We start from the raw sequence: 22,091 nt of genomic DNA, 5'->3' as shown, positions 1-22,091 counted from the left end.
CGCCGGTAGAGCTGGTAGCAGACAAGCAATCATGAATTAAGCTTCTAATGTCAAATGGTGTTGTTGTTTGCCTTCGGAGTCTTTTACTCTCAAAATAATGTCAACCTTTGAGCCCTCCAGGAGAATTAATCTGAAGTTCAACAGCCCAGAGAGATATTTGATTTTGGCAGGCCATTGCATTGGAAACGCCACAAAAATCATTGAAATTTATAATCCACTCGTATAAACCCCTTTGTCATTGGATATTTTAGAAGTTTCGTGGTGATTCATCGCAAAAGTCTCAGATAAACTGCCATCTCGTATTTTTCCAGATTAGGGTATTTTCATGATGTCGTTGGTCCGCCCAGTAGCCATTGGCTACTCCTTGGGTGGTACAAAATGAAGTCGTGCTCTTCAGATATCGTATTATGGATTGGTTTCACTCCTTACCAAACAAGCCACGGTTGTATTGTTGGAGTTGTATGTACTACGTAGCAAAGTCTCCTGGCAATATACCCGAGGTCAAAATTAGGTTCACGCTGTCGGTCCGCTTGAGAACGGGGTGTGGTAGCGGGTTCTTGGCATTGTTTTTAGCGTCAGGTTTATTTCAACTTCACGCCGGAATGATCGCCCTTATTTTGTCCCTCAAACTACTCCGTATTGATACAGGTGCATGCAGTTCAGTTGAAAAAATAAATGGAAATGCTGACCAGCTTGACAGTCTTGATATTGTTCTACATTTCACAAGGAGGCATTGCTTACACTACATGCAATAGGGAAATTCGATACGAAGTCTACATTATTCGTTAAATTTAAGTTCACCCGAAGAGTATAGCATGTTGCTATTAACTAACCCTCTTGTTCAGCTGGGGGCGATATTAGGGTTCACCTAGGGAAGTTATACGGAGTTTGTAGCACATTGAACCTGAAAACTTGTTTTCTATATTTATAGCTCTGATCACCATGTATGACAACAATTTAGTTTACTCCAGCCCTGATCATATCCTCCAATCCAGGAATCTCCGCATCCGGATCAATCCCCACAGCCTTGATCAGCCTTGCGATCATAACATAGAATCCAACCACGAAAACAGCCTCAACCAACTCCGCATAGCTCAGAACGCCAAGTAGCTGAGCCATCGTACCCTCCTCATTGGTGTAAGTCTTCAGCTGCTCGTCAACGAATTTTAGTATCAATAGCTGTCTCTTTGAGAAAAAGTTTGAGTGGTTCACGTTGCCTCCCTGCAGAGTAATATTTCTGCACGCCCTTACTGCACTCATGGCTTCCTCGCTCATTCCGTAAACTTTGGCAACGGGTGCGTTGACATCCCATTCGTATTGGCATTTTAGAGTAGACGCAATTCGCAGAACTATGAGCTGCCAATCCAACAGCGGCAAGGTCCGGGTAGCTTTCTGGAAGAACGCTGAGTAGACCCCCATTATCGGAGGGAAAAGGCCTGGAGAATGCGCTAGAAGATAAAAGATATGTCTTTTCATGGGCATCTTTTTCAAGGCAGCAGCAATACCTTCAGAGGCTGTTTCTATATTGACGTATGGGATCATGCATTGGGGCGCCTTCGTAGCAGATGTGTACAGGAAGACTGTTTTCTGTGTTCCCAAAATGGAACTCTGCTGCCTCGCTATCGCCGCCCTAATGTTAGCGGCAACATTCTCCCGCTCGCCGGACCAGCTGACAACGTTCAGTTTGGGGAGTTTCAATCTGCCATCTCCAAAGAGTTCGGTAAACCAGGCATAGAGGTCTTTGATTTCGGAATCAGTGCGCAGAGCGGTTTGTTCGGTGACTCGAAAGCACCGAAATGTCAAACGATCCCAGAAAACCTGCCGATGTGTAACATTGAAGGAGGCTGTTGGGCCCCCACCACTCAGCTGGCCATAATTTACGAAAGTTCCGTGGGCTGAGAGGCAGCTGGCGATCTTTTCTCCCGACCGTCCGAACACGGAGTCTAGACCGAGAACTATATGTTTTCCCATAAGAATTTCTGCGTTTGGTAATTCCGATTCGCTGAGAACAATATCAGCCTCCGTATTCCAGTCTGTCGCCGGCGAACGATCGCGAATGATGGAGATCACCTTCACCCCGCGTAAATGCGCAAACTGAGTCACCATCTGCGAAATGGCACCCAAGCCTGCGTTTTGGATAATCCAGTCGCCTGGCTTCAGCTGCTTCATGTCTTCGAGTAAAAAATAAGCGGGAAGCACGCATGTTTTGAGAATCGCCGCAAACGTAACGTCCGGAATAGTGGGGATCGCGATCAAATCGTCCGCGCTCAATGTTGCATGTGTACGCCATGTCCCTAGACCCGGCTTTTTTGGGATGACAAGATCACCCGGGGTAAATTTGTCGACGCTTTTGCCACACGACAAAATGCGGCCTACACCGTCAAAGCCACCTACATTGTTCCCATTGAGCTGGGATTTTGGCTTTATAGGATATTTGCCTGCGACAACTAGAAGGTCCAGATGGTTGACTGGGGCAGCAAGGAATTCGATCAGAACTTCATCGTGCTTTGGTTCCGGTTTCGAATACTCCTCCAGCAAGAGGACCTCTGCTGCCTGCGGGCTGGGCTTTGCGAATGTCAAGGCCAAAGGCATAGCTGTAGAATTGATAGTAATAGCACGGTGATCGATAGTTAGACCAAATTGTTTATGGCAGTGTATTATGATGACACGCGAAGTATTAAAGAAATTAGACAAAGTAAAGAGGAAGCAGTCAGGCGAATGTAATTCTTCTCAATGAGGTTCTAGGTTTAGCCAAGTTAGGAAAATAGAGTCTTATATGCGTAGCGAAGGAACTGATAATGTTGAATTGGAAGATTTCACCCCAGCTTGTGAGGCAGGGCCTGTTGGTCTATAAAAGTGGAGGGATAACAGCGGACCACGAGGCATCAATGGCAAGTGAGGCTTTCCCACAAGAGAGAAACTGGAGTTGTACAGTCAGCAGGAGGGATTCACTGGGCTAGCTAACACTGAGACAACCCTTCTTATTGTTGCTCAGGCAAACGATATCCGATTGACAGGGCGGTAAGCATGCCCCTCGGAACCCCAGGGGCTGTTTAGAATTTTGTCAGCTGGCAACATGCCCATGTGGATGGATCCTATGCACAATACGAAGTATACGAAATAACTGAAACTAGGCTTTACTTAACCTCCGTGGTAATTTTGGGTTATGTGCGTCACTGCATCCGCAGTTTTTTTCATCGGGGGATTTCATCAGGGCCATCATGTTTATGTTTAAACCAAGGATTGGATGCATCTCTAAGGCTGACTAACCAGTTGACATTAGTTAACTAACTAACCGCCTATAGTTAGTTACCCGGATTCTACCCTCACGTGGTCCTGAACCTCTTCCAAGGTTGTTCTCATATATTTCATCTCCCCTGGGCAAACTTCCTTTTGCTGGCCACAAGCGTAGATTATTACCAGGCGGCATGGGGTCCCGTCGTTTATACGAACTGCTTTCCTAGGGATCCCTTGTCCTTTTTACTCGGAGAGTTAATTTCATTGTGAGTGTCCCATAATACCGTGCTCCAGCCGAGCGCAAGCGCATTTTTCAAGCTTATTTTTTCAATCAGCACGCCGTACGATATTTACTTGTATAATCCGCTTATTTATAGTTCTAACGTAGGACGTATAGCTAAATTTAATGCCATGTGTGCTGTTACCAACCCTGAAAGTGACACACAATCTCCAAAACGTGGCACTCCAAACTAACTTATGAACAGTCCTCGCTGAATATAGCTTGATCAGCCAAGGCTTCTTCATGCTGCGGTGCGCTTGGATTACACGCACCGCAGCTTGACGAAAAAGTTAGTCTCCACTGGGCATTCACAATGTTCCTTTTATCCTGGTAGGCTCTCGATTCGAATAGCCACTACTTGAAACACCCGAACTTTGAGCATGGTATCCTCGTGGCTAATATCGGGTGATACGAAATAGCACGACAGGCTAGGGGTGTTTTCGACTCGCACACAGAGATACACATATGTATATATATAGAAATACATCTATATATTGATTTGCTAGGTTTCAATTAACACGTGGAAGGATTGTGCGTGGGTCAAATAGTCTCATTCGAATTTCACCAGCTGCCAGGGCTGATGACGCCTCTGCCAGGCTTCGGGGGCCAGGAGCCCTGTGGGTTGTTTCAAAATGATGGCGTTTGGTTTCTACTTCCTTCATTGACTTTTGGACTACTGCATAATCATAGATCCAGATGGCGACTCAGCTTGAGCAGCTCGTTCTTCAGGGCGCCAGCCTAGTTGAATCGCTGCTGGAGATGGTAAAATGAATACGACAAGTACGGAAACAGGCAGATTCGGCGCAACAACATGATCCGCTCCTCGCGTTGATATTCCCAATCGTAGTTCGGCGCAGTATAAATATGCATCGGTCGATGTGCACTTGAAGTGGAAGCGTCTTTTTTTATAAAGAATCAAATATCAAGTACACCCAACGGGTCCTTTCAATTTATCCGTTATACAAATATTAAGAACCTTCCTACTATTTTTGCTTACCGTTCCTTTTCACCTTCCAGAAGCCGCCGCCATACAGAAGAGGATCACGACCAGCGCATCTCAAGATGGCCATTTCTGAGCTCCAGGAGGAAAGCGAATGTACCGAGCAGCAGCGCAAATGCCTTTCTCGATCGCCCCATGGAAATTTGCCAACATATACTCTGCGGTGGGATACACGCCAGCTTTGCCCAAGCATCGATCGGCTTGTATACACCTGGCAGGCTGTGGCTAGTCATAATCCTGTCCTCCGGACGTCGATCAAATACGACGGAGCTGATCAAGAGCCCCGCCTCGTTGTTCTAAGGAGGGCTACTCCTATTCGCATCCAGGGTATCTCAGACCATGGGGCATTAAAAACTGCTTCGATGAAAACTGCCGAGCTCACTGTGGCTCTCAGCGAAACGGGTGTAACCCTCCGTCTCCGTATCTTCCAGGTGTTGGTTGACCGTAGATCCCTTGCGCTTATTTCTCGAGACTTTGATCTTTTTTATCACGGTCTATCCTGCGAACCTCACGGTCATTTCAAATATTACATGAGGCACATAACGGAACGGGATAGTCAGAGTGCGCTATCCTATTGGCGCAATCTAATGAATGGAACTGTTACCTCGCTCTCATATGGTTTCCCAACTAAAACCTCCGGCATGAGAAACACCCTCACATCCAACCTACACGAGACTTTGGTGAAGTCCATCCACGAATTTTTGAACGCCCATGCCGTATCAATGCGAGATTTTATCCACGCAATATGGTCGCTGGTTCAATATCGCCACACCGCGGCTACTGATGGCACGTCTGTCTTTGCTGTCACTGGTCGAGACACCAGTGTGCCCGGCTACGATACCATTGTTGGGCATGCGGAATTATGCTTCCCTCTAAAGGTGGTGATTGAAAATCATCTATCGCTACTGAGTTGGATTCGCAAAGTTTCCAAGATTGACCAGCAGTCCTCAAGGAATGCCTTTATAGGATACAGCAAAATTCAGCACCAAATTTACCCTCTGGATGTGCAAGTGCGTTTGATTGTATCCGACGCGCTTGATATTCTTGAGGAAGGAGATGATGATATTCTCTTTCCTTTAACAATAAATATCGATCTTGGGCGCCATTTGGTTAATATGCACTACTATTCTGAAGGATCTGGCGACAAAGATCTACAAGTCATTCTCGGCCATTTCATATCTTTAGTAAATGAAGCTGTGCAATATCCAAACGCGCTTGTGTCGGATATGGACATTTTACCCAAAGAGGAAAAGGAATTTCTGCTACAGTGCAGTAAGCCCGTTACGTTCCCCGTCGCCGGCCTTATTCATGGACTCTTTGAGTACCAAGCTGAGCTGAATCCGCAACATGAATGTCTAAACTTCGAAGGTCAAACGGCCTTTACGTACGAAGGCCTCAATGGACTATCTAATCAAGTTGCTCGCCAGCTTACTTGTGGCCGAGGTGACTACGTGCCTGTGTGCATGGACCGCTCACCTGAATTGATCGTTTCCATCTTGGCAATATTAAAAACAGGTGCCGCATACGTTATTCTGGACCCTGAAAGTCCCCCCGAGAGAAATTCGTTTATCGTCAATGATGTTCAAGCACCATTTGTTATTTCAGATCAGAGTTTAGCCGTCAACTTCGCAAATCCTGTTCTGATCGAAAACCTGATAGAACGTGCCCCCGGCTTCGCTCTCTCAAATATAGAGGTACCGCAAGATACAACTGACATTTGTTATGTCATATACACCTCGGGTTCGACAGGAAAGCCAAAGGGTGTTTTGTTAGAGCACAAATCAGCATACACGGGCCTGATGGCCTTCCCAACTCTTCCGAACCTTCGCCAACTTCTTTTCCATAATCCCATCTTCTCAGCCGCGCAGCGTTCGATTTTCTCTACATTAAAGCAAGGAGGCTGCTTATGCCTAGCCAGGAAAGAAAACTTGACTGTTCGAATCACCGATATGATCAATTCTATGCGCGTGAATGTCATAGATGTCACACCATCAACGGCGGCTCTCATTGACCAAACACGCGTTCCCACTCTACGCCGAATGACTGTCGCTGGCGAGCTGATCAATCCTGCCCTCCTGCCGGTTTGGATGGGCAAACTCGAGCTTCTAAATGCGTACGGTTTAAGCGAGGTTACACAGATCAATTGGCGTCATGTCATGCAGCCGAAACAGAACCCTCAGAACATTGGTCGCCCTGTCGATTCAACCCGCTCCTACGTTCTTGTCCCTGGAACGGTGCGACTTGCTGCAATACTTGAACCAGGGGAACTGTGTCTTGGTGGTCAACAACTTGCACGATCCTACCTTAACCGACCCGAGAGAACACGAGAGTCTTTCATAAAAAATCCATTTGGTCCCGGGCGCCTTTATCGGACGGGCGATATGGTTGTAACCCATGCCGATGGCCGCATTGAAATGATAGGCCGCATAGACTTTCAAGTGAAGATCAACGGTCAACGCGTCGAGCCGGGTGAGGTAAACTGCTATATCCAACAACATCCTGACGTTTATGATTCGTGGACTGTATCTACGACAATGGGAAGCCAGAAGTCACTCGTCGCAGTCGTAGTGCCTAGAGGGGAAACAGAATGGCCAACTCTTGTCCGCAACTTACAGAAAATTCTTCGAGATCTTCTGCCGTCATACATGGTTCCTGCATATTGGTGGAAGCAGTCTCATCTACCTCTGAACGTTAACGGCAAAGTTGATGTTCCTCAGCTTTGCAGGCTTGTACAGGCGATTCCGCCAGAGAAAATGCTTGTTAATTCTACGTCTGCGAACCAGAGCATAGAGCAGTGCCATCTCACTCCGATGGAGAGCTCGCTAAGGCGGATATGGGCAGAGGTCTTGTGTATACCTGAAACGAGCATAAATTTGGAAGCATCCTTTTTGAATCTTGGCGGCTCTTCGCTTTCTGCCATAATCGCTGCGTCACGCGCTAGCAAGGAACTTATTGATGTAAAGGTTCACAATATCATGCTTCAAAACAATCTACTTGAGGTGGCGAGCACCTGCAAAAGAATAAACAATCCGGTAGTACGGCCAGAAGCGTTTTCCCTTCTTCCTAAAGACTACATCGCCCCGAACGAAATTGAGGATGCATGGCTTTCGACCCCATCGCAAGAGCCTTTGATTGCCGATGTTATGCTAGATGGTGCGAAATACGTCTATGACAGGGTGGTGACGTTAAAAAACACCAGTATTGGTGAAGTGAAGGCCGCTCTGAAATGCCTTCTGAAAACCGATACCTTTCTTCGGAGCACATTTACTCCTTACGGAAGGACTTACATTCAAACCGTCCCCAAAAAAAGTCCCTTACCATGGCAAGACCTAGACATGACACTGGCCGAGTACCTGGAGAAAAGGCCAGTCACCATCACTATGGAAGAGCCTTTTTTCAAAGTCACTGTGCTCACCACTGGGGAGCTAATTTTTACTATGCATCATGCTCTTTTTGATTTTTGGTCCAACCGCTTTGTGTTTGATGATCTGTCCAATTTGATCCGTTCACGCCCGCCAGTTAGTCGCCCGCAGTACAATCAGTTTGTGCAGTACCTTACCCAACAGGACAGAATCTCAACTCAAGAGTACTGGCGCAATTACCTTCGGGACTCCGAACCTTCGAGCCTAGGACACACGTCGGGCCCAAATAATGTCACCACTGTGAACTTGACAACTCCGATTTATTCAACCAGTAAAGCGATTGGAGTCTCTGTCGGTTCGATCTTATATGCATCATGGGCATTAGTTCTTTCTCTCATTCTTGGAAAACCCGATGTGATATTTGGCATTACACTATTTGGCCGAGACGTGCCGATTCCAGATATTCTGCTCATGGAAGGGCCGACTGTTGTGCAAGTTCCCTTACGTGTTAAAATCTCCAAGTCCTCAACCATTGGCAAAGTTGCGAAAGAAATCCACCGCCAAATACAATCGGTCGCAGAGCATGCTCATTTTGGGCTGCGGAATATTTTGCTTGCTGCGGGCCAGCCGGCTGGCTTATTTGACACGTCCGTTAATTTCTTGGTGAAGCCACCTTCATCCGATGCAGATGACACCTTTACGTTCGTTTCGGAAGAGCATCCGGGTTTTACTGACTTTATCAAACTCGAGGCATGCGACTCCGACCTAAGCAATATTTCCTTATCTTCAACTCTAGATTCGTCATTTGCCCAAAATATTCTCTCCGGACTAGGCGCAGTTTTCAATGCCTTTTCCTTCGATGCGCAGGCGCTGGTTGGCGATCTTAAATTAAGCTCAATGCTGCCTTCCACCTCCCAACCTCCCACGCCAAAACCCCTCCACACTCATTCCCAATTTGCACATTCACTGTTTGAACATAGCGTCTCTCGCTTCGGAGACAAAACCGCCTTGGTGGACGAAAATCGAAATAATATATCGTATAAGCAGCTGAATGAGCAAGCAAATCGATTAGCTAACTTCCTTCGGTCTAGAGCAATCCTCCCAGAGGATGTTATCCCTATCTGCCTCGACAAATCGATCAATATGATAATTGCCATACTTGGGGTTTTCAAAGCCGGCGCTGCAATTTGTGCCTTGGACCCAGCAGGTCAATCATCACGAAACCAGTTTATCTTGAAGAAAGTTAAAGCAAAATTGATTGTCACGGATCTTGCCAGTTCTTACTCATTGGAGAACTTTGGCTATGAATACTTGCTGTTGGACCAACTAGATCTTTCTCAATTCAGTTGTGAAAATTTCGTTGTCACTACCTTATGTCCTGAGAATCTTGCTTATGTTATCTTCACATCTGGAAGTACTGGTGACCCGAAAGGAGTGCTCGTCACTCACGATAATGTTTTTCACGCTACCAAGGGTATAATGGAGGCAACTAAAACGGACGACTCGTGGAGATCGCTATGGGCCCTCAACTATATCTTCGATGGATCCTACTCTGACCTTTTCACAGTACTTAGCGCCGGAGGCACCCTTTGCCTAGTCAGTCAAGCTCGAGTATTTTCAAATCTTGCTGGTTTCATCAATAATTTTGATGTTACTCACATTAGTTTAACTCCAACGATCGTTAAGAAACTCCTCATCCCTTCGGATGTACCGAGCTTGAAGGCTCTCATTGTGGGTGGAGAGCCTCTTGTGCCAGAGATTCTGAACGACTGGGCAGCCCGAATTCCGGTCTATAATAGCTATGGCCCGACAGAGGGAACCATCACGGCGACAACTGCGCTTATCGAACCAAATAGCAAAATCAATAATATTGGCACGGCACTGTCTACCACGATCGTGTCCATCTTGGAGTTTGATTCAGAGACTCCAGTGGCCTTGGGAGAGGTAGGTGAGTTCTGTCTAGGTGGGCCTCAGGTAGCGCGCGGCTATCTAGACGGGTCCGATGTGGATAATACGGCATTTTCTGTTGGAAATGATGGATCTCGAATCTATCGTACTGGAGATGTTGCTCGTCAGCTCCCTAGCGGCCAAATCGAGCTGTTTGGCCGAAGGGACAACCAAGTCAAAGTCAACGGCTACCGTATCGAACTCGGAGAAATCGAGAATGCAATCCTTAGGACCGGCATGTTGAAAACTTGCGTGGTTCTCGCGGCGAAAATACACGGGAAGACTCAACTTGCCGCTGTTTGTCAACTCCTCTCAGAAGCTCCCGGCGATATCGGAAGATACACCACACCCCTATTGCCCCCTTCAGAAGCATACCCCTTCCAGGAGTTGCAAACAAAGATGGGTACTCTTGCACGCTATATGATCCCAGCCGTTTGGCTTCCTGTTACATATCTTCCTCTTCTCCCTTCGGGCAAAACCAATCGAAAAGAGATATTAAAACTCGTCGAATCAATGGAAGATTCATTGGTAGCAAGTTACCAAGACGTGCAATTTGCCGCTGTTAAGGGAGCGTCGGATTTATCAGCTCCCGAATCTGCCGAGGAACGATTGTTGCGAAATGCCTGGGCTTCCATATTCAAGTGTGATCTTGATTCTTTCGGGACTACGTCCAGCTTCTACTCTCTTGGTGGCGACTCGATCACTGCTATTAATCTCGTAAGTGAGTGTCGCAAGCTTGGATATGAGCTAGCTGTTGCCGATGTGTTGTCATTTCCTTCTATCAAAGAGCAAGCTCGAGTTATGCGGCCTTTACCAGCGACAAATTGTAGCCTCCCTGCTTTCCCTCATGCGTACGAAATTGAAGATGACATATATGACACGCTGCATCAGTCTGGTGTTGACCAGAATGATATTGAAGCCATTTACCCCTGCGTCCCTGGCCAGGTTGAGTTTCTAACACAAGGCCATACCGATGACCAATTCTGGCAACTTCAAACAGTAAGACGCGTCCCATCTGACTTCGATGTTGAGCGGTGGCTGGATCTGGTGCGGAAACTAACGGAGAAGAACGCGATTCTACGTGCCATGTTCGTCAAAAGTGTGAAAAAGGAGGAGCTTCCGAAATGGGTACAAGTTATTCTAAAGGAGGCCATTCTAGATTTGGAAACTATATGTTACGACACCCCTGAAGACAGAGAGCGCATGATTAATACCCTGTGGGATGGCCGTTTCAAAGTAGGAAAACCTTTCATTCAGTACCGAATCTTAAGGTCAACGATGGATGGCACCCTAGACTTGTACATCAAAATGGACCATGCAATGTACGACGGCACATTACTTCGAATATTTGACGATCAGTTCATCGCAATGGTGAAAAATGAGGAAGTTCCAAAACCAACCGAGTTTACGGAGCTCATCAGATACTGCTCAACCAGCGACACGGAAAAAATGCTCAAATTCTGGGTGGATTTACTTGACGGGAATAGATTTGACTACTCCAGTCAATCACTCAAGCCTAAAGTTGGAGGAATGCTTTTCAGAGCCTTCGGAATAGAGGTCAATGACTTCGCCCACAGCTCCGGAATAACTGTACCTATCGTCTTCCAAACAGCCTGGGGAATACTTCTTTCATTCCTAAGCAGCAGCTTCGACGTCACATATGACAACCTACTAACCGGGCGTAACGTCAATCTCGACAACCCGCAATTAATCAATGGCAACTGCGCCAATTTCCTCCCATTCCGCACTCGTTTCCAACAGGGCAAAACTCTCCGAACTCTCCTGCATGATACCCAGATGCTTTTCTGGGAGACTACCGAAAACGGGATGGTCGGGCTTGCAGATATCTACAAAGCGCTCGGTGTTGATCGGAGCAAATGCGGTGCAAAGACCATATTCTGCTTCCAGCCCTTCGACCCCCCACCTAAAACTCTCGACGCCCATATGCGCTGGATCGTCATGGGTGTGAGCCAGAATAGAATGTTCTTCAACTATTCCCTCATGTGCGAGGTGTTTAAATCGCCCACGGGTTACAAAACGAAATTCCAGTACGACCCGAGATTTATGGATGAGAGTGCAACAGAGAAGGCTGCGGATACGTTCGTTTCTATCTTTAATTTCATTTTAGGGTGTACGGAGACCACTACTGTCGGGAATTTGTATAACAAATTGAATAAGGATTTTGGAGGCGGGCCCTCTAGACTTTTGGAGAAAAAGGAACTGATACTGGATAGACAGAGATTCGTGGAGGTAGAATAGGATATACGGCGGGCTCATCCCGGACCTTTTCATTACAATTAGATCTTAACCATTAGATTGAAAGACGATACTTAAAATGTGGTTTTTCTTATTTATTTACATATTTATTTATTTACATATATATCATTTTCCAGGACTCCTTTCTATAGCTGATGTCATGTCAATAAAGGATGATTGAGAATTGGTCAATTCAAATGTTTCACTTGATATCCAAAGAATTTTTGCTGAGGGAAGCTGGTAGCCGCAAAATGTAACATAAGAAGCCCGATATATATATATACAAGCAGGCGAGTCTCTGCGAGATAGGGGACTGGGGTTAAAAACCCACCACCATATCAAGGAACAGATATGAACAGGAGAACAAGGCTTCATCCGATCCGCCATTAAATATCATACATGAACATACAATCTTTGCATCCATCATCTATCATTATCGTCTATCTGGGGCAAAGAGAAAAAAACAGAAGGCAGGGTCGTATCTCATGCATGTGGAGGGGCATCAGTCGCGGTTTGATTAGTTCCATCATGTGTATCTGAGTGAAAACATATCAATTCCATAGGAGAATAACGGGAAACAATGCTGCTCAGGAGGAGATAAGAAAGCACAAGAATATTCGGGAGGAAATAGACCAAAGTGAAGGGGTTAGACGGAGATAAATGTCAAAGGCATGGAGTGGGGGAATTGACGATGGTAAAAAGTGCATATATCACAAATATAAAGGGAGGACTCAGAAAAAGGAAAAGAAACAAAGAAAAGCAAATGAAAATGAAAGCCATACAACACACCGTACCATGCACAAATATAGAAAAGAGAAAAGAAAAGAAAAGAAAACAAATAAAAAATCGAGTAGATACTATCAACGATCCACGCTCTCAATAATCATCTCGAGCTCCTTAATCGGATGTAACAACATAGGCGGCAAACACATCCTCCCCTCAGTCGCAAGCTCATACTCCTCCCCACCCCTGCCATCGACTCTGTATCCGAACCAACGGCGCCACAAATTTGGCGAATGGCCCGCAGAATAGAACCAAGTCGTACCTCTAAAATTATGCTCCCTGTCGCCAAATACAGATATCCTAGACCCGCCCGTCGCGCCATTGCGGCCCGCGTTGAACGTTGCTTCCAGATACTTGGTAGGCCAGCGGCGGTCAATGTACACAGGGTGGGGTGCAAAGACGGCCTTCAGGCCATGATGGAGCGCAGCAGTCGCTGGCCACATTTCTGAAAACATCGTGTGGCGCTTTATGCTGGTCTCGCGGTGCATTGTGGCGAGGAGTTTTCGTGAGAGGCGTGCGGAGGTGATAATAGCTGCTCGGCGCGGCGGCATGCCCTCTGATTTATTGTATCCAGTCACATCGTCGCGGAGGAGCCAGGTTGTGCCTTCGGGATCGTAAATTGGGTTGAAGACGATCAGGTCGGCGTCTTCCCCCACACCCCACTGGTATTTGTCTTTCTCGTACGTGGTAGGGGGGATACCTTCACCGTCCGTCTCTATGACATCCTGCTCGTGTGGTCGTTCTGGGCCCCAGATGGGCTTGTCTCCCTTGGCCTCTGGCTGCCCATTCGGGCGGTTTTTGTCCTGGGGAGTCGCCCACATATTATTGGGATTGTCTGTTCCAATCTCGGTTTGCACGCGGATCATTTGGCGGAAATCTTCCCAGGATCCATGAACTGATGGAACGTAGAATCGTGCATTGCGCTCCCAGAGGCCCTTTCGTGGTTGCTGTTTCGCCCACTCACTCACTTGGCTGAAGAGGTGATACCAGTGGCCCGTGTACCGGGCATCCATTTCCCAGTTCCAGATGAAGTCATATTCTGGGTGTTGGTGTGAAAACCATTGGACAGGCATGAAGGTGCTTCTATAGACACCATGGACGGGGAGGTCCCGTGCAAAAGTCTCTTGAAGGCCGCCATATAATAACCCCATTTGTCTTTCCGACCACAAGGTGCCCATTCCGCGGAATTCAGCCGGCAAGGCATTCTTCAGAACGCGATCATAGGTATCATCGTCCGACCAGATTTGCAGGTTGTCATCTTTCACATGGATCAGGAAATGAACAATATATTCTCCTCCAGACATTAAGGATAATTCCGAGATGAGCGAACGAAGATACATGATGGATTCCTCGTTATATTGGTAGTCGCTCCATGTTCGAATAAGCATAGCAGATCGTGGTAGAGTTAATGTGTCGTTCGCCGCAGCCACAGTAGACGCGCTATCTTTATTTTCTCCTAGGGGGGTGCTTCCTACGGTCTCGGCTCTTGCATGCAAGGTGCCGACTTTCATAGCCCCAAAACGATCAACTCTCGGGGGTCCAAGCTTGGGGAATCGGTGACTGTTTGCAGCAATACAGCGCTCTTGTGCTTCGCTCCATTTGACTGTCCGGAAATCAACTGCGGGGATTTCCTTCCATACTTCGTCGATCCCAGATCTGTCACCTTCGAGGCCACCACCCGTGCCTCCCGCGGCAATGCCATAGCCTAGGCCGTACGGACCTAGTCGACCAAATCGTTCAAAGCAAACATCATCATTTATGCCTAGCAGCTTATTTGATCCCATCGCAGCATCGGGAAAGCCTTTGGGAATTCCCGGAAAATGTCGAACAGGTGGGATCGACGTCTTCGTATCCGCATCCAAAAAGCAGTCATTCTTAACGCCATATTTCTTAACGTAGCTTTCAGATTTGTAATCAGGATAAGGGTTGAAGACCAAGCTCTTCTTGGCCTCAGATCTCTTATCCGACTTATCGTTCCCTTCCTTTCCATATGATGGGGAATCCATAATTTTCTCCACAGTTCCATCGCCAGGGTATTCAGGGATGTTATCCTGCCTTGATACAAGCGTCCTTATCCCACCATAATATCTGCTCAGGAACGGAAAGCTCTCCCACTGTGGTGGCCTGGGTTTCGGTCTGGACAGTTCTAGCGGAACCGCTCTAAACGAGGAGCCGGAAATAGTGAAGCGAAACAGAAACGCGATGAACAATAGCAAGCTCATGAACACTCCCAAACATATCCATCGCATAATAGAATGTGGTACTCTGTAGAATTGGTATCTCCGCTTCCGTTTCGACGGCTGTGTAGGCTTGCCTAGTATGGGGTTTGAGGAGATCGCTGTGTCATAAGGAGACTTGAGATAGGTGCGGGAGTCTTCATCATGGTCTAGGGATGTATCTCGTGATGAGTAGGCATAGTCCTGTTTCTCTGTGTCTATTTCCAGCTTGGGACATTGGGTAATGTCGTCGCGGAACTGGGAGGCTGCCACCCGGCGTGTCATTGGCTCTGCGGCGCGGACCATGACATCAAACCAGGCACAGGGAATTGAGGGAAGACGAGAGAGAAGTAAGAGATCAATCAAGGTGCTGGAATCGCGGCGTCCAGAGGTTCGTCTCAGGCGCTTGCGTAGGGATGATTACTGAGAGCTTGCCAACAATATTAGACTTACGCGACCTTGAAGGGGGGAGCGGGAAACGAAAAAACCTCTTTTTAGAAAAGAGCGTCCCCAGTATGATCCGATAAGAGCATTCGGTTCATAACAAATCAAGACGAGAACAGGGAGCATATAGCGGAGGTATCTGATATGAAAACACAGCCTTAAAGAGGTGAAAATTGCACAAGCATCTTCGAGAATCCAGCGTCGCAGGGGGTTGTGTACGGAGTACGGACGCCAGAATTGAAGAAACCTCGAACTGTATGGCGTCCTGTATGGGCCGCGAAGTACCCTGGATGGACCCTCTGAAAAAGCAATTTATCCAGGAATATCAGCCAATCACGAGACGTAATTTAAAGTTATGGATCCACCCGTCGATCCAAATAAAGTATAGTGCATAGTTTAATCACCATAGCAACAATCGAGCAACGGTTTCAACTTGCAGTGTTGCATGTTCACTATGTGTATGGCTGCACTTCTAACAGCTATGAGTTAATAGATCCCATATCTGGTATGGCGTGTTGTATCTGGTTTTATGATTATTCTGTGCATCAAACAATTCAACCTCTCCTACTTTATAAGTATACGGAGTAGTTAGAGAACGTTTCCCCTCCTTGAGAATGACAAAATGGTCTGCATACCACCACTGATATTGTCTTCAGGCCTGTCAGCATCAAACATGCAGGCCCTGATTTCATAGCATTGTTATAATAATTGCTGCTGCGCATCCTATTATGGATAGTACATACATGCCCCTGTTATAACACGCTCTGCTCTACTCCTCACCCCCTTTTATCTGCAAACTCACCCCCCACCTGCCAGTCCCATTGCCTGAAAGTGCCTATCATAAGGAAAAGAACGATTCAGCAACTCCGCTGTAACCTCCTACGTCGCCTTTCGTTGTCATTCGCGCCGTCAACGGCCCCAGGCAGGCCCCTCCGCTAGAGGCGACAATATATTCCCCGCCAGCCACGGGAAATAAACATTCTCTACTCCAAACGGCACGAAATGCACTTCAGGAGTTGCCAAACTGACGTGAAGGCGTTGGCGGCGGACTGCAATATTGGACGATGGGTGTTTGGATTCCGTAGTGTGAGAACTAAGTTTACCATCCGCTCCATGGTCAGTCCTTATACTCTCCTTCAAATTGTACATGACTTAATTTTCCTTTCCCCGCGCCTGGTACCACCTGCTCCACTCATCCCCATGTCTTCAAATTAGCCTTTTAACTCGTCCCTTCTGTTACACTGATCTACGCATGGCCTGGCGCGTTTTGTGATTCGTGGAAATGGCTTTTTTCTGCGCCTCTGGGACCTTGTATGGGGAATATCATGCACTGGTAGTGAATCTGCCGGCTTCTCCAGCCAACTCTGAATGGATTCCCCCTTGTTTTGTTTCAGTGTGGATGACATAATAACACATTATGTTTCATTTGTCATAAACCAAAAATGGAGACAAGAGTGTGCAAATCAAGCCACTGGTAGAATGACCAGCTATCAAGATATAAAATAGCTGATATTTTTTCCATACCCCTTTTCGTTTTTAGTGCACAAGAAAATTAGGCTCCTAGGACCAGGAGTAAACATGGAGCAAAATAGATTCTTGGAGATATTCCTCGTCATAGGTTAAGTCTCAAGAAAAGAGAGAAAGGGCTGTTCTCTACTAGAGATATGAATTAGCTATTATCTTGGAGAAGTAGAAACTGCCTCTGCGATGATGTCATCTGATGCCAAGATTTCTGTTAAGCATTAGCGTTCAGAACATTCAATCAAAGGTAACTATCGCAGTGGCGTGGAATCTATACCCATGGATATATATACTACATTGTTGCAGGTGTATAACGAGATAGAAAATGTTATTTTCGAGATACGGGCCTAGACCGTCCTCTCCGAGATGCAGGCCAAGGCCACCACTACCACTAAGAATTTAAGCTGTAACTCTGTTAAGTATTTACATTTCCTCTCTTAACTAGAGTTTTAAGGGGGGGGGTTGTTAATGCCTGTTGCACCTGAATAAACCAGCTACTGTTTAACTAAAGCTAGTCTAAGTCTCCTGCTCTCGAATGAAGATCCTTGAATGGTAACAGTATTATTATTACTGTGTAGTTACAGCTTAACTTCTTAGCGCTAATCAAAACTTTTGAGAGGATCCTCTGTACAGTAGTTAAATATTACACAGACGAGAGAGGAAAGCAGCCTTTTGATAAGCTCGGGAACCCGAGCCGTCGCTCTTCATCGCTGGAGGACTTGCGACGATGCAGGCCCACTCCCCTCTCCCCTCCGTAGAACCACTGCTGTACATAGAATACTGTATGTGCACACACGACGATCGGCAGCTTTCCTCGAAATCTGCGTATTTTGTCTTTCCTCTTCTGTTAGAGGGCTTCACCGATCATCGACGTATGTACACAGTATGCCTGGCGCGGGAAGCGGGCGAATAGGAACGGAATAGGGTTTCCAAAATTCAACACTAGGTTTGTTTCCCCCACAGGCTTGCCATCCCAACCACTGGCATCCAGCGGCCAGCATGGCCCAGAGCTCCCCTCCCTCTGGCATAATGATGCAAGTCTGACGATAGCTCCATTTTCTCCTGCGAGCTGAATGAGCAGCCGCAAACAACGATAGGTCCCATGAGCAACCAGCTCACCGTCGCTCGGCTCAAAAGCCGGGTCATCTTCCTATTCTTATGAACATCATCAGTTTTGAACAAAAGTGCCCCAAGTTCATTTTATTTCTACCTCGTAACATACCCGGTGCAGCATGTATAGATGTGGCTCGAATGAGAGACATAATTCCCGTCCTGAGAGCTGTGGCATGTGTTCCTCCTCTGGGTGAATTCTGACTGGCACGCATCGTGAATACCTGGGAATCCATCCAAGGCCAACAGTTTGCCTGGAGAGTCGCTTCCGCTGTTGCGCTAGTTCGTTGACGGGTTACATGGCAGCTGCCACATTCATCGGCTCCGGTCCCAGGAACGCACGGTGAAATCTCCGCTGCAGTCACTTGAGAATTAGCACAAAGCTATACACTGCGACAGACAACACAGCAGCAAGGTCGAATAAATAATACCCTAGGTACACCTCTTCACCCTTGTCCCGCTCCGTGTGTTGCTCCTGTTTCCCTCCTAAAGACTTTCCTCCTCCTCCTCCTCTTGAAGACACTCGTTTTTCTCTCCTTTTCTCCCTAACCTCTCACACCCTAGACTTCTTTTTTCAAACCACAAGCTCCTTTCATTACATTCAAGCCGCTCATTTTCTGCTGCGGACTGTCTTCCTAGCAGTGTGCCATTGAACTGTGGGTAATAAATAGTTTAAAAGACAATTTTTCTCTCATCTCTGCTTTGTTGCTGAAACTTGTCACAAAATGGTGTGTTTACTCCCTGAGATTTGCTTTATATACACTGCACAACCGCATTCAACAACTCACATACATGCAAAGCAACAGTCTACCACTCTCTCCTGGCAAGATCCACCACTTGCATCTTCTATTCCAACCATTACCCTATTCACTCTCGTGGCGCTCTGCCTGGCTACATTTGCCCGAAAGGTCCGGAAGGGATATCATGATTTCCTTGCGCTTGGGCCTGGTGGGACCCCATCCACTCCTGCTGGCTATCTTCGCATCTGCGTCTTGCGCATCTTTACCTTGCGTAATCCCCTGAACCCTCCCCATATCCCATCATACATTCATCCACAAAGCGGGATCCTCAATGACCTACCCAAGCGAATCGGCAGCCGCCCAGAAGTTGTTGGGATTGCTCCGCAGCGGCAGATGACTGACCGGGGCCCGAAGGCCATATATGCCGCCTTGACCGCAACAATTAAAGAGCTATCTCTCCGGCACCCAGACAGCTTATTCCTGGGGGTCTCCCGCTTCGAAAAACACAACACGGGCCTCTTCTCCCTTCCTAGATGCCAAAGCCACCTGACATGCAACGGCGAAATCTGCCATTCCCATGCGTACGACGGTAGCATGCACCTCACCCTCCACCCAGCAGACGTCAAAACCATCATCGAAAAAGGCTGGGGTGAGCGCCACCCCTTAGCTCGGGAAAGCTGGTGGTGGAGATTCCGGTTCGTCCCGCCCACTTTCGTCCTAATCTACTCCCCGCGCACCGTGGAAGAACTACGCTGCGTGACTCAGATCATCTACGCCGCGTCGTGGTGGATTAGCGGGATTGATTTACGCAAATTCGACCCGAACAACGGCATCACACCAGCAACGGTTCATGAGCAGGAATACCAGCAGCGGCAGAAGCAGCAGCAGGAGAGCAGTGAAGCGGAAAGTGACGGTGTGAGAACAGACCAGGTATGGTCCTCCTACTCTACTGAGCTTAACGCAAATGCAAGTCAGGCTTCAGCTTCAGGATCCGCGACGTGCGACATGCCCGGGTTTCCCATGGGAGGGGCATGAACCAGAGCAACCGCGAAAATGGTATTTATTTTCTTCTCCCCACCCCAGGTTCAGTCTGGGGGAGGGTAAACCTCATATTTCGCCTAGAGTGTAGACACAAAGGAAAATGATGGCTCAGCATATAATTTATTGTCATTGGTTTGTCTTTCATCTCACCCTCTATAGAAATGAGATGGACACCGCGCAGCCAACACAAGACAACTCTGGAACAACACTCAACACTCAAGTGCCCCCTACACTCATTGAAAGAACAAAATACCAAGTGCTAAGTTGTTTCAATCTTTTTTCTTATTTGTTTTCCAGCTAGGACAGCGTGCGCGAAAGTCTCCTAGCAGCAACAAGTTTATAAAAGAAATTAATGACTCCCTCCAATTCAATCAGCAGTAGTGTAAATTGGAGAAAAACGCTCTTCTGCTATTTAAAATGCTGGTAGGCGCTTTTCCCTTCTTTTTTACTCCATTGTCTCTTTCTGTGTTTCGCAAATTCTTCATACAATCTTCAACGATTTCTTTAATCTTCCCTCCCCCCCCCCTCTAATTCTGCTTCCCATTTTTTTCCCGCTGGCACTAAGCTTGTTAACCCCCGCCTGTTTCCCCTCTTCCAGGTGGGTTTCTTCTTCTTTTGTTCTATTGTTTTAAATGAGAATGGGGCGTCTGGAAAGGCTCTTTACGGTGGCTAATATCTTTTTCTTTTTGTTGTGCGTTTCTTAATTGTTTAGAGGATGGCTGGATGGATGGACGGATGGATGAATCAGGAAATACCCTCTCACGCCCACTCCGTGTTTTGGGATTTTCTTGCCCCCTTTTCTGCCTTTTAATCTACCATTTTTATTTTGTCCGTTTGTCAATGTTTTAGTTAAGTCAATGAATGGGAATAATTTAACGTGGGAAATTGCAATTGAAAATCGAAAGCAAAAGTCAAAGCTATATTTTGCTATATTTGTGAAGTTGCAAAGGAGTACTCCGATACTTTCCCTTTTGCACAGTTGCATAACCTGCAACTTCTGCAGAATGGGATGGGATGGAACGGGTAGAACACACCTCCCTTCCTCACTACAAGTACTCTACTCTACTCTACTCTTCACATTCCACTTCCCTCCATCTCTCTACCATGGAGGAGTAACATGCGATGTGAAAGTGGAAGCAAAGCGGCAGGAGTCTTAATGTACGAGAAGAAAGAGCACAGGAATAAATAAATATTGGAGAAGAAAGGGGAATGACAAGAGAAGAAAGTGGCAGCGCACTGGTGCAAGAGATAGAACCGAAAAAGAGAACCATCTGACGGACGAAATGACATCTACATATCTCACGTCAAAGTGTTAAAAAAAAAGAATATAAAAAAATGCGAGGGGGGGGGGGGTGTGGGCAGGATGCGCGACGCCTCTCTTTCTCCCTTTTACTACCCGTGGGCTGAAGGCTGAAGTGAGGTGAGTAGTGATATCAAAATCAAAGGCAGGCTAGCCGGGGCCGGACGAGCAGAGCACGAATTTCCTACGTAGCCACACACCAAGGCCCTTATCCTATGCTATTTTATCTGGGCAAATCGAGCCAATACAGCGGGAAGAGGGAGAGATGAACCCTTTAATTGATTTTCGTAAGGGGCACACACGCACATACTTCTATATCGAAAGATGGCGATGCATGCATGGAGATATCGATGGAGAGACGGATGGACGCGTAAAGCAAAGCTACCAACGCAACCAAAATGCAGCAGGTCAACAGTGTACGAGGACGAGATAAGGAATGGAAAAGGAAAAAAGAGGAACCGAAGTAGAAAGTTTGAGATAATATAGTTACTTTAAAACAATAAAAGAGGAAACAGGCGAGTTAATAATGATAAATAGTAAAAAAAAAGAACATGAAGTCAAGGGGGGAGGGGCACAAAGAGCTGAAGATGTATGCGCATAGTGACATGATTAGCAGACCCGCGGGGGAGGTGGAAGGGGGGGGATGGATGCAACAAGCCAGAGAGAAAAAACAAAAAAAGAGAAACAACAGCAAAAGAAAAGACTCCAGTAAGAAAGCAAAGGTTGGGGGGGAAAAAAAGTGATCTCGTTCTGTTTTTTTTTTTTTCTTTTTTTTTTTTTCTTTTTCTTTTTTATGTGTTTTTCCCTTTCAAAGTCCCTCTCTCAGAACATGTCAACAAGCCCATGTGATATTT

General features: G+C 46.8%; 4 protein-coding genes across 10 annotated transcripts; 2 read left to right on the top strand and 2 right to left on the bottom strand.

Moving 5' to 3' along the window:
• Positions 1-766: 766 nt before the first annotated feature.
• BDBG_00201 (mitochondrial enoyl reductase) lies at positions 767-3,211 on the bottom strand. The gene is made up of 2 exons (XM_002628909.2): positions 3,147-3,211; positions 767-3,049 (listed from the first exon to the last, which is right to left on the bottom strand). Exon 2 carries the CDS (start codon positions 2,590-2,592, stop codon positions 958-960), a length of 1,635 nt encoding a protein of 544 aa, XP_002628955.1. The 5' UTR covers positions 2,593-3,049; positions 3,147-3,211; the 3' UTR covers positions 767-957.
• BDBG_00200 (nonribosomal peptide synthase) lies at positions 3,034-12,329 on the top strand. Of its 3 annotated transcripts, none has more exons than XM_031719782.1 (3): positions 3,034-3,503; positions 3,626-3,847; positions 3,937-12,329. In XM_031719782.1, exon 3 carries the CDS (start codon positions 4,580-4,582, stop codon positions 12,083-12,085), a length of 7,506 nt encoding a protein of 2,501 aa, XP_031575669.1. In that variant the 5' UTR covers positions 3,034-3,503; positions 3,626-3,847; positions 3,937-4,579; the 3' UTR covers positions 12,086-12,329. The 3 variants fall into 3 exon arrangements, with proteins under 3 accessions (XP_031575669.1, XP_002628954.1, XP_031575670.1); XM_002628908.2 differs by having other exon boundaries at positions 3,382-3,503; positions 3,635-3,847; positions 3,937-12,217; XM_031719783.1 differs by having other exon boundaries at positions 3,382-3,503; positions 3,615-3,806; positions 3,937-12,217.
• On the bottom strand, positions 12,143-17,178 carry BDBG_00199. 2 transcript variants are annotated; one of them, XM_031719781.1, is made up of 2 exons: positions 15,570-15,850; positions 12,143-15,511 (listed from the first exon to the last, which is right to left on the bottom strand). In XM_031719781.1, exon 2 carries the CDS (start codon positions 15,385-15,387, stop codon positions 12,943-12,945), a length of 2,445 nt encoding a protein of 814 aa, XP_031575668.1. In that variant the 5' UTR covers positions 15,388-15,511; positions 15,570-15,850; the 3' UTR covers positions 12,143-12,942. The 2 variants fall into 2 exon arrangements, with proteins under 2 accessions (XP_031575668.1, XP_002628953.1); XM_002628907.2 differs by having other exon boundaries at positions 12,143-17,178.
• BDBG_00197 lies at positions 15,979-22,014 on the top strand. Of its 4 annotated transcripts, none has more exons than XM_031719779.1 (4): positions 15,979-17,598; positions 17,680-17,992; positions 18,144-18,884; positions 18,963-20,847. In XM_031719779.1, the coding sequence occupies exons 3-4, from the start codon at positions 18,882-18,884 to the stop codon at positions 19,929-19,931; spliced, it is 972 nt and encodes a 323-aa protein (XP_031575664.1). In that variant the 5' UTR covers positions 15,979-17,598; positions 17,680-17,992; positions 18,144-18,881; the 3' UTR covers positions 19,932-20,847. The 4 variants fall into 4 exon arrangements, with proteins under 4 accessions (XP_031575664.1, XP_031575665.1, XP_031575667.1 ...); XM_031719778.1 differs by lacking the exon at positions 15,979-17,598 and having other exon boundaries at positions 17,621-17,992; positions 18,144-18,592; positions 18,721-18,884; positions 18,957-20,847; XM_031719780.1 differs by having other exon boundaries at positions 17,579-17,992; positions 18,963-22,014.
• The last annotated feature ends 77 nt before the right edge of the window (positions 22,015-22,091 follow it).

Source organism: Blastomyces gilchristii, assembly GCF_000003855.2.
Source record: "Blastomyces gilchristii SLH14081 genomic scaffold supercont1.1, whole genome shotgun sequence".
In the NCBI taxonomy this organism is placed as follows: domain Eukaryota; kingdom Fungi; phylum Ascomycota; class Eurotiomycetes; order Onygenales; family Ajellomycetaceae; genus Blastomyces; species Blastomyces gilchristii.
Note: the sequence above shows the minus strand (reverse complement) of the source record. Positions and strands in the feature narration are given on the sequence as shown.

Excerpts from the sequence above, each read along its gene's own strand:
- BDBG_00201 (XM_002628909.2), bottom strand. The coding sequence starts at position 2,592 with ATGCCTTTGGCCTTGACATTCGCAAAGCCCAGCCCGCAGGCAGCAGAG.
- BDBG_00199 (XM_002628907.2), bottom strand. The coding sequence starts at position 15,387 with ATGGTCCGCGCCGCAGAGCCAATGACACGCCGGGTGGCAGCCTCCCAG.
- BDBG_00200 (XM_031719782.1), top strand. The coding sequence starts at position 4,580 with ATGGCCATTTCTGAGCTCCAGGAGGAAAGCGAATGTACCGAGCAGCAG.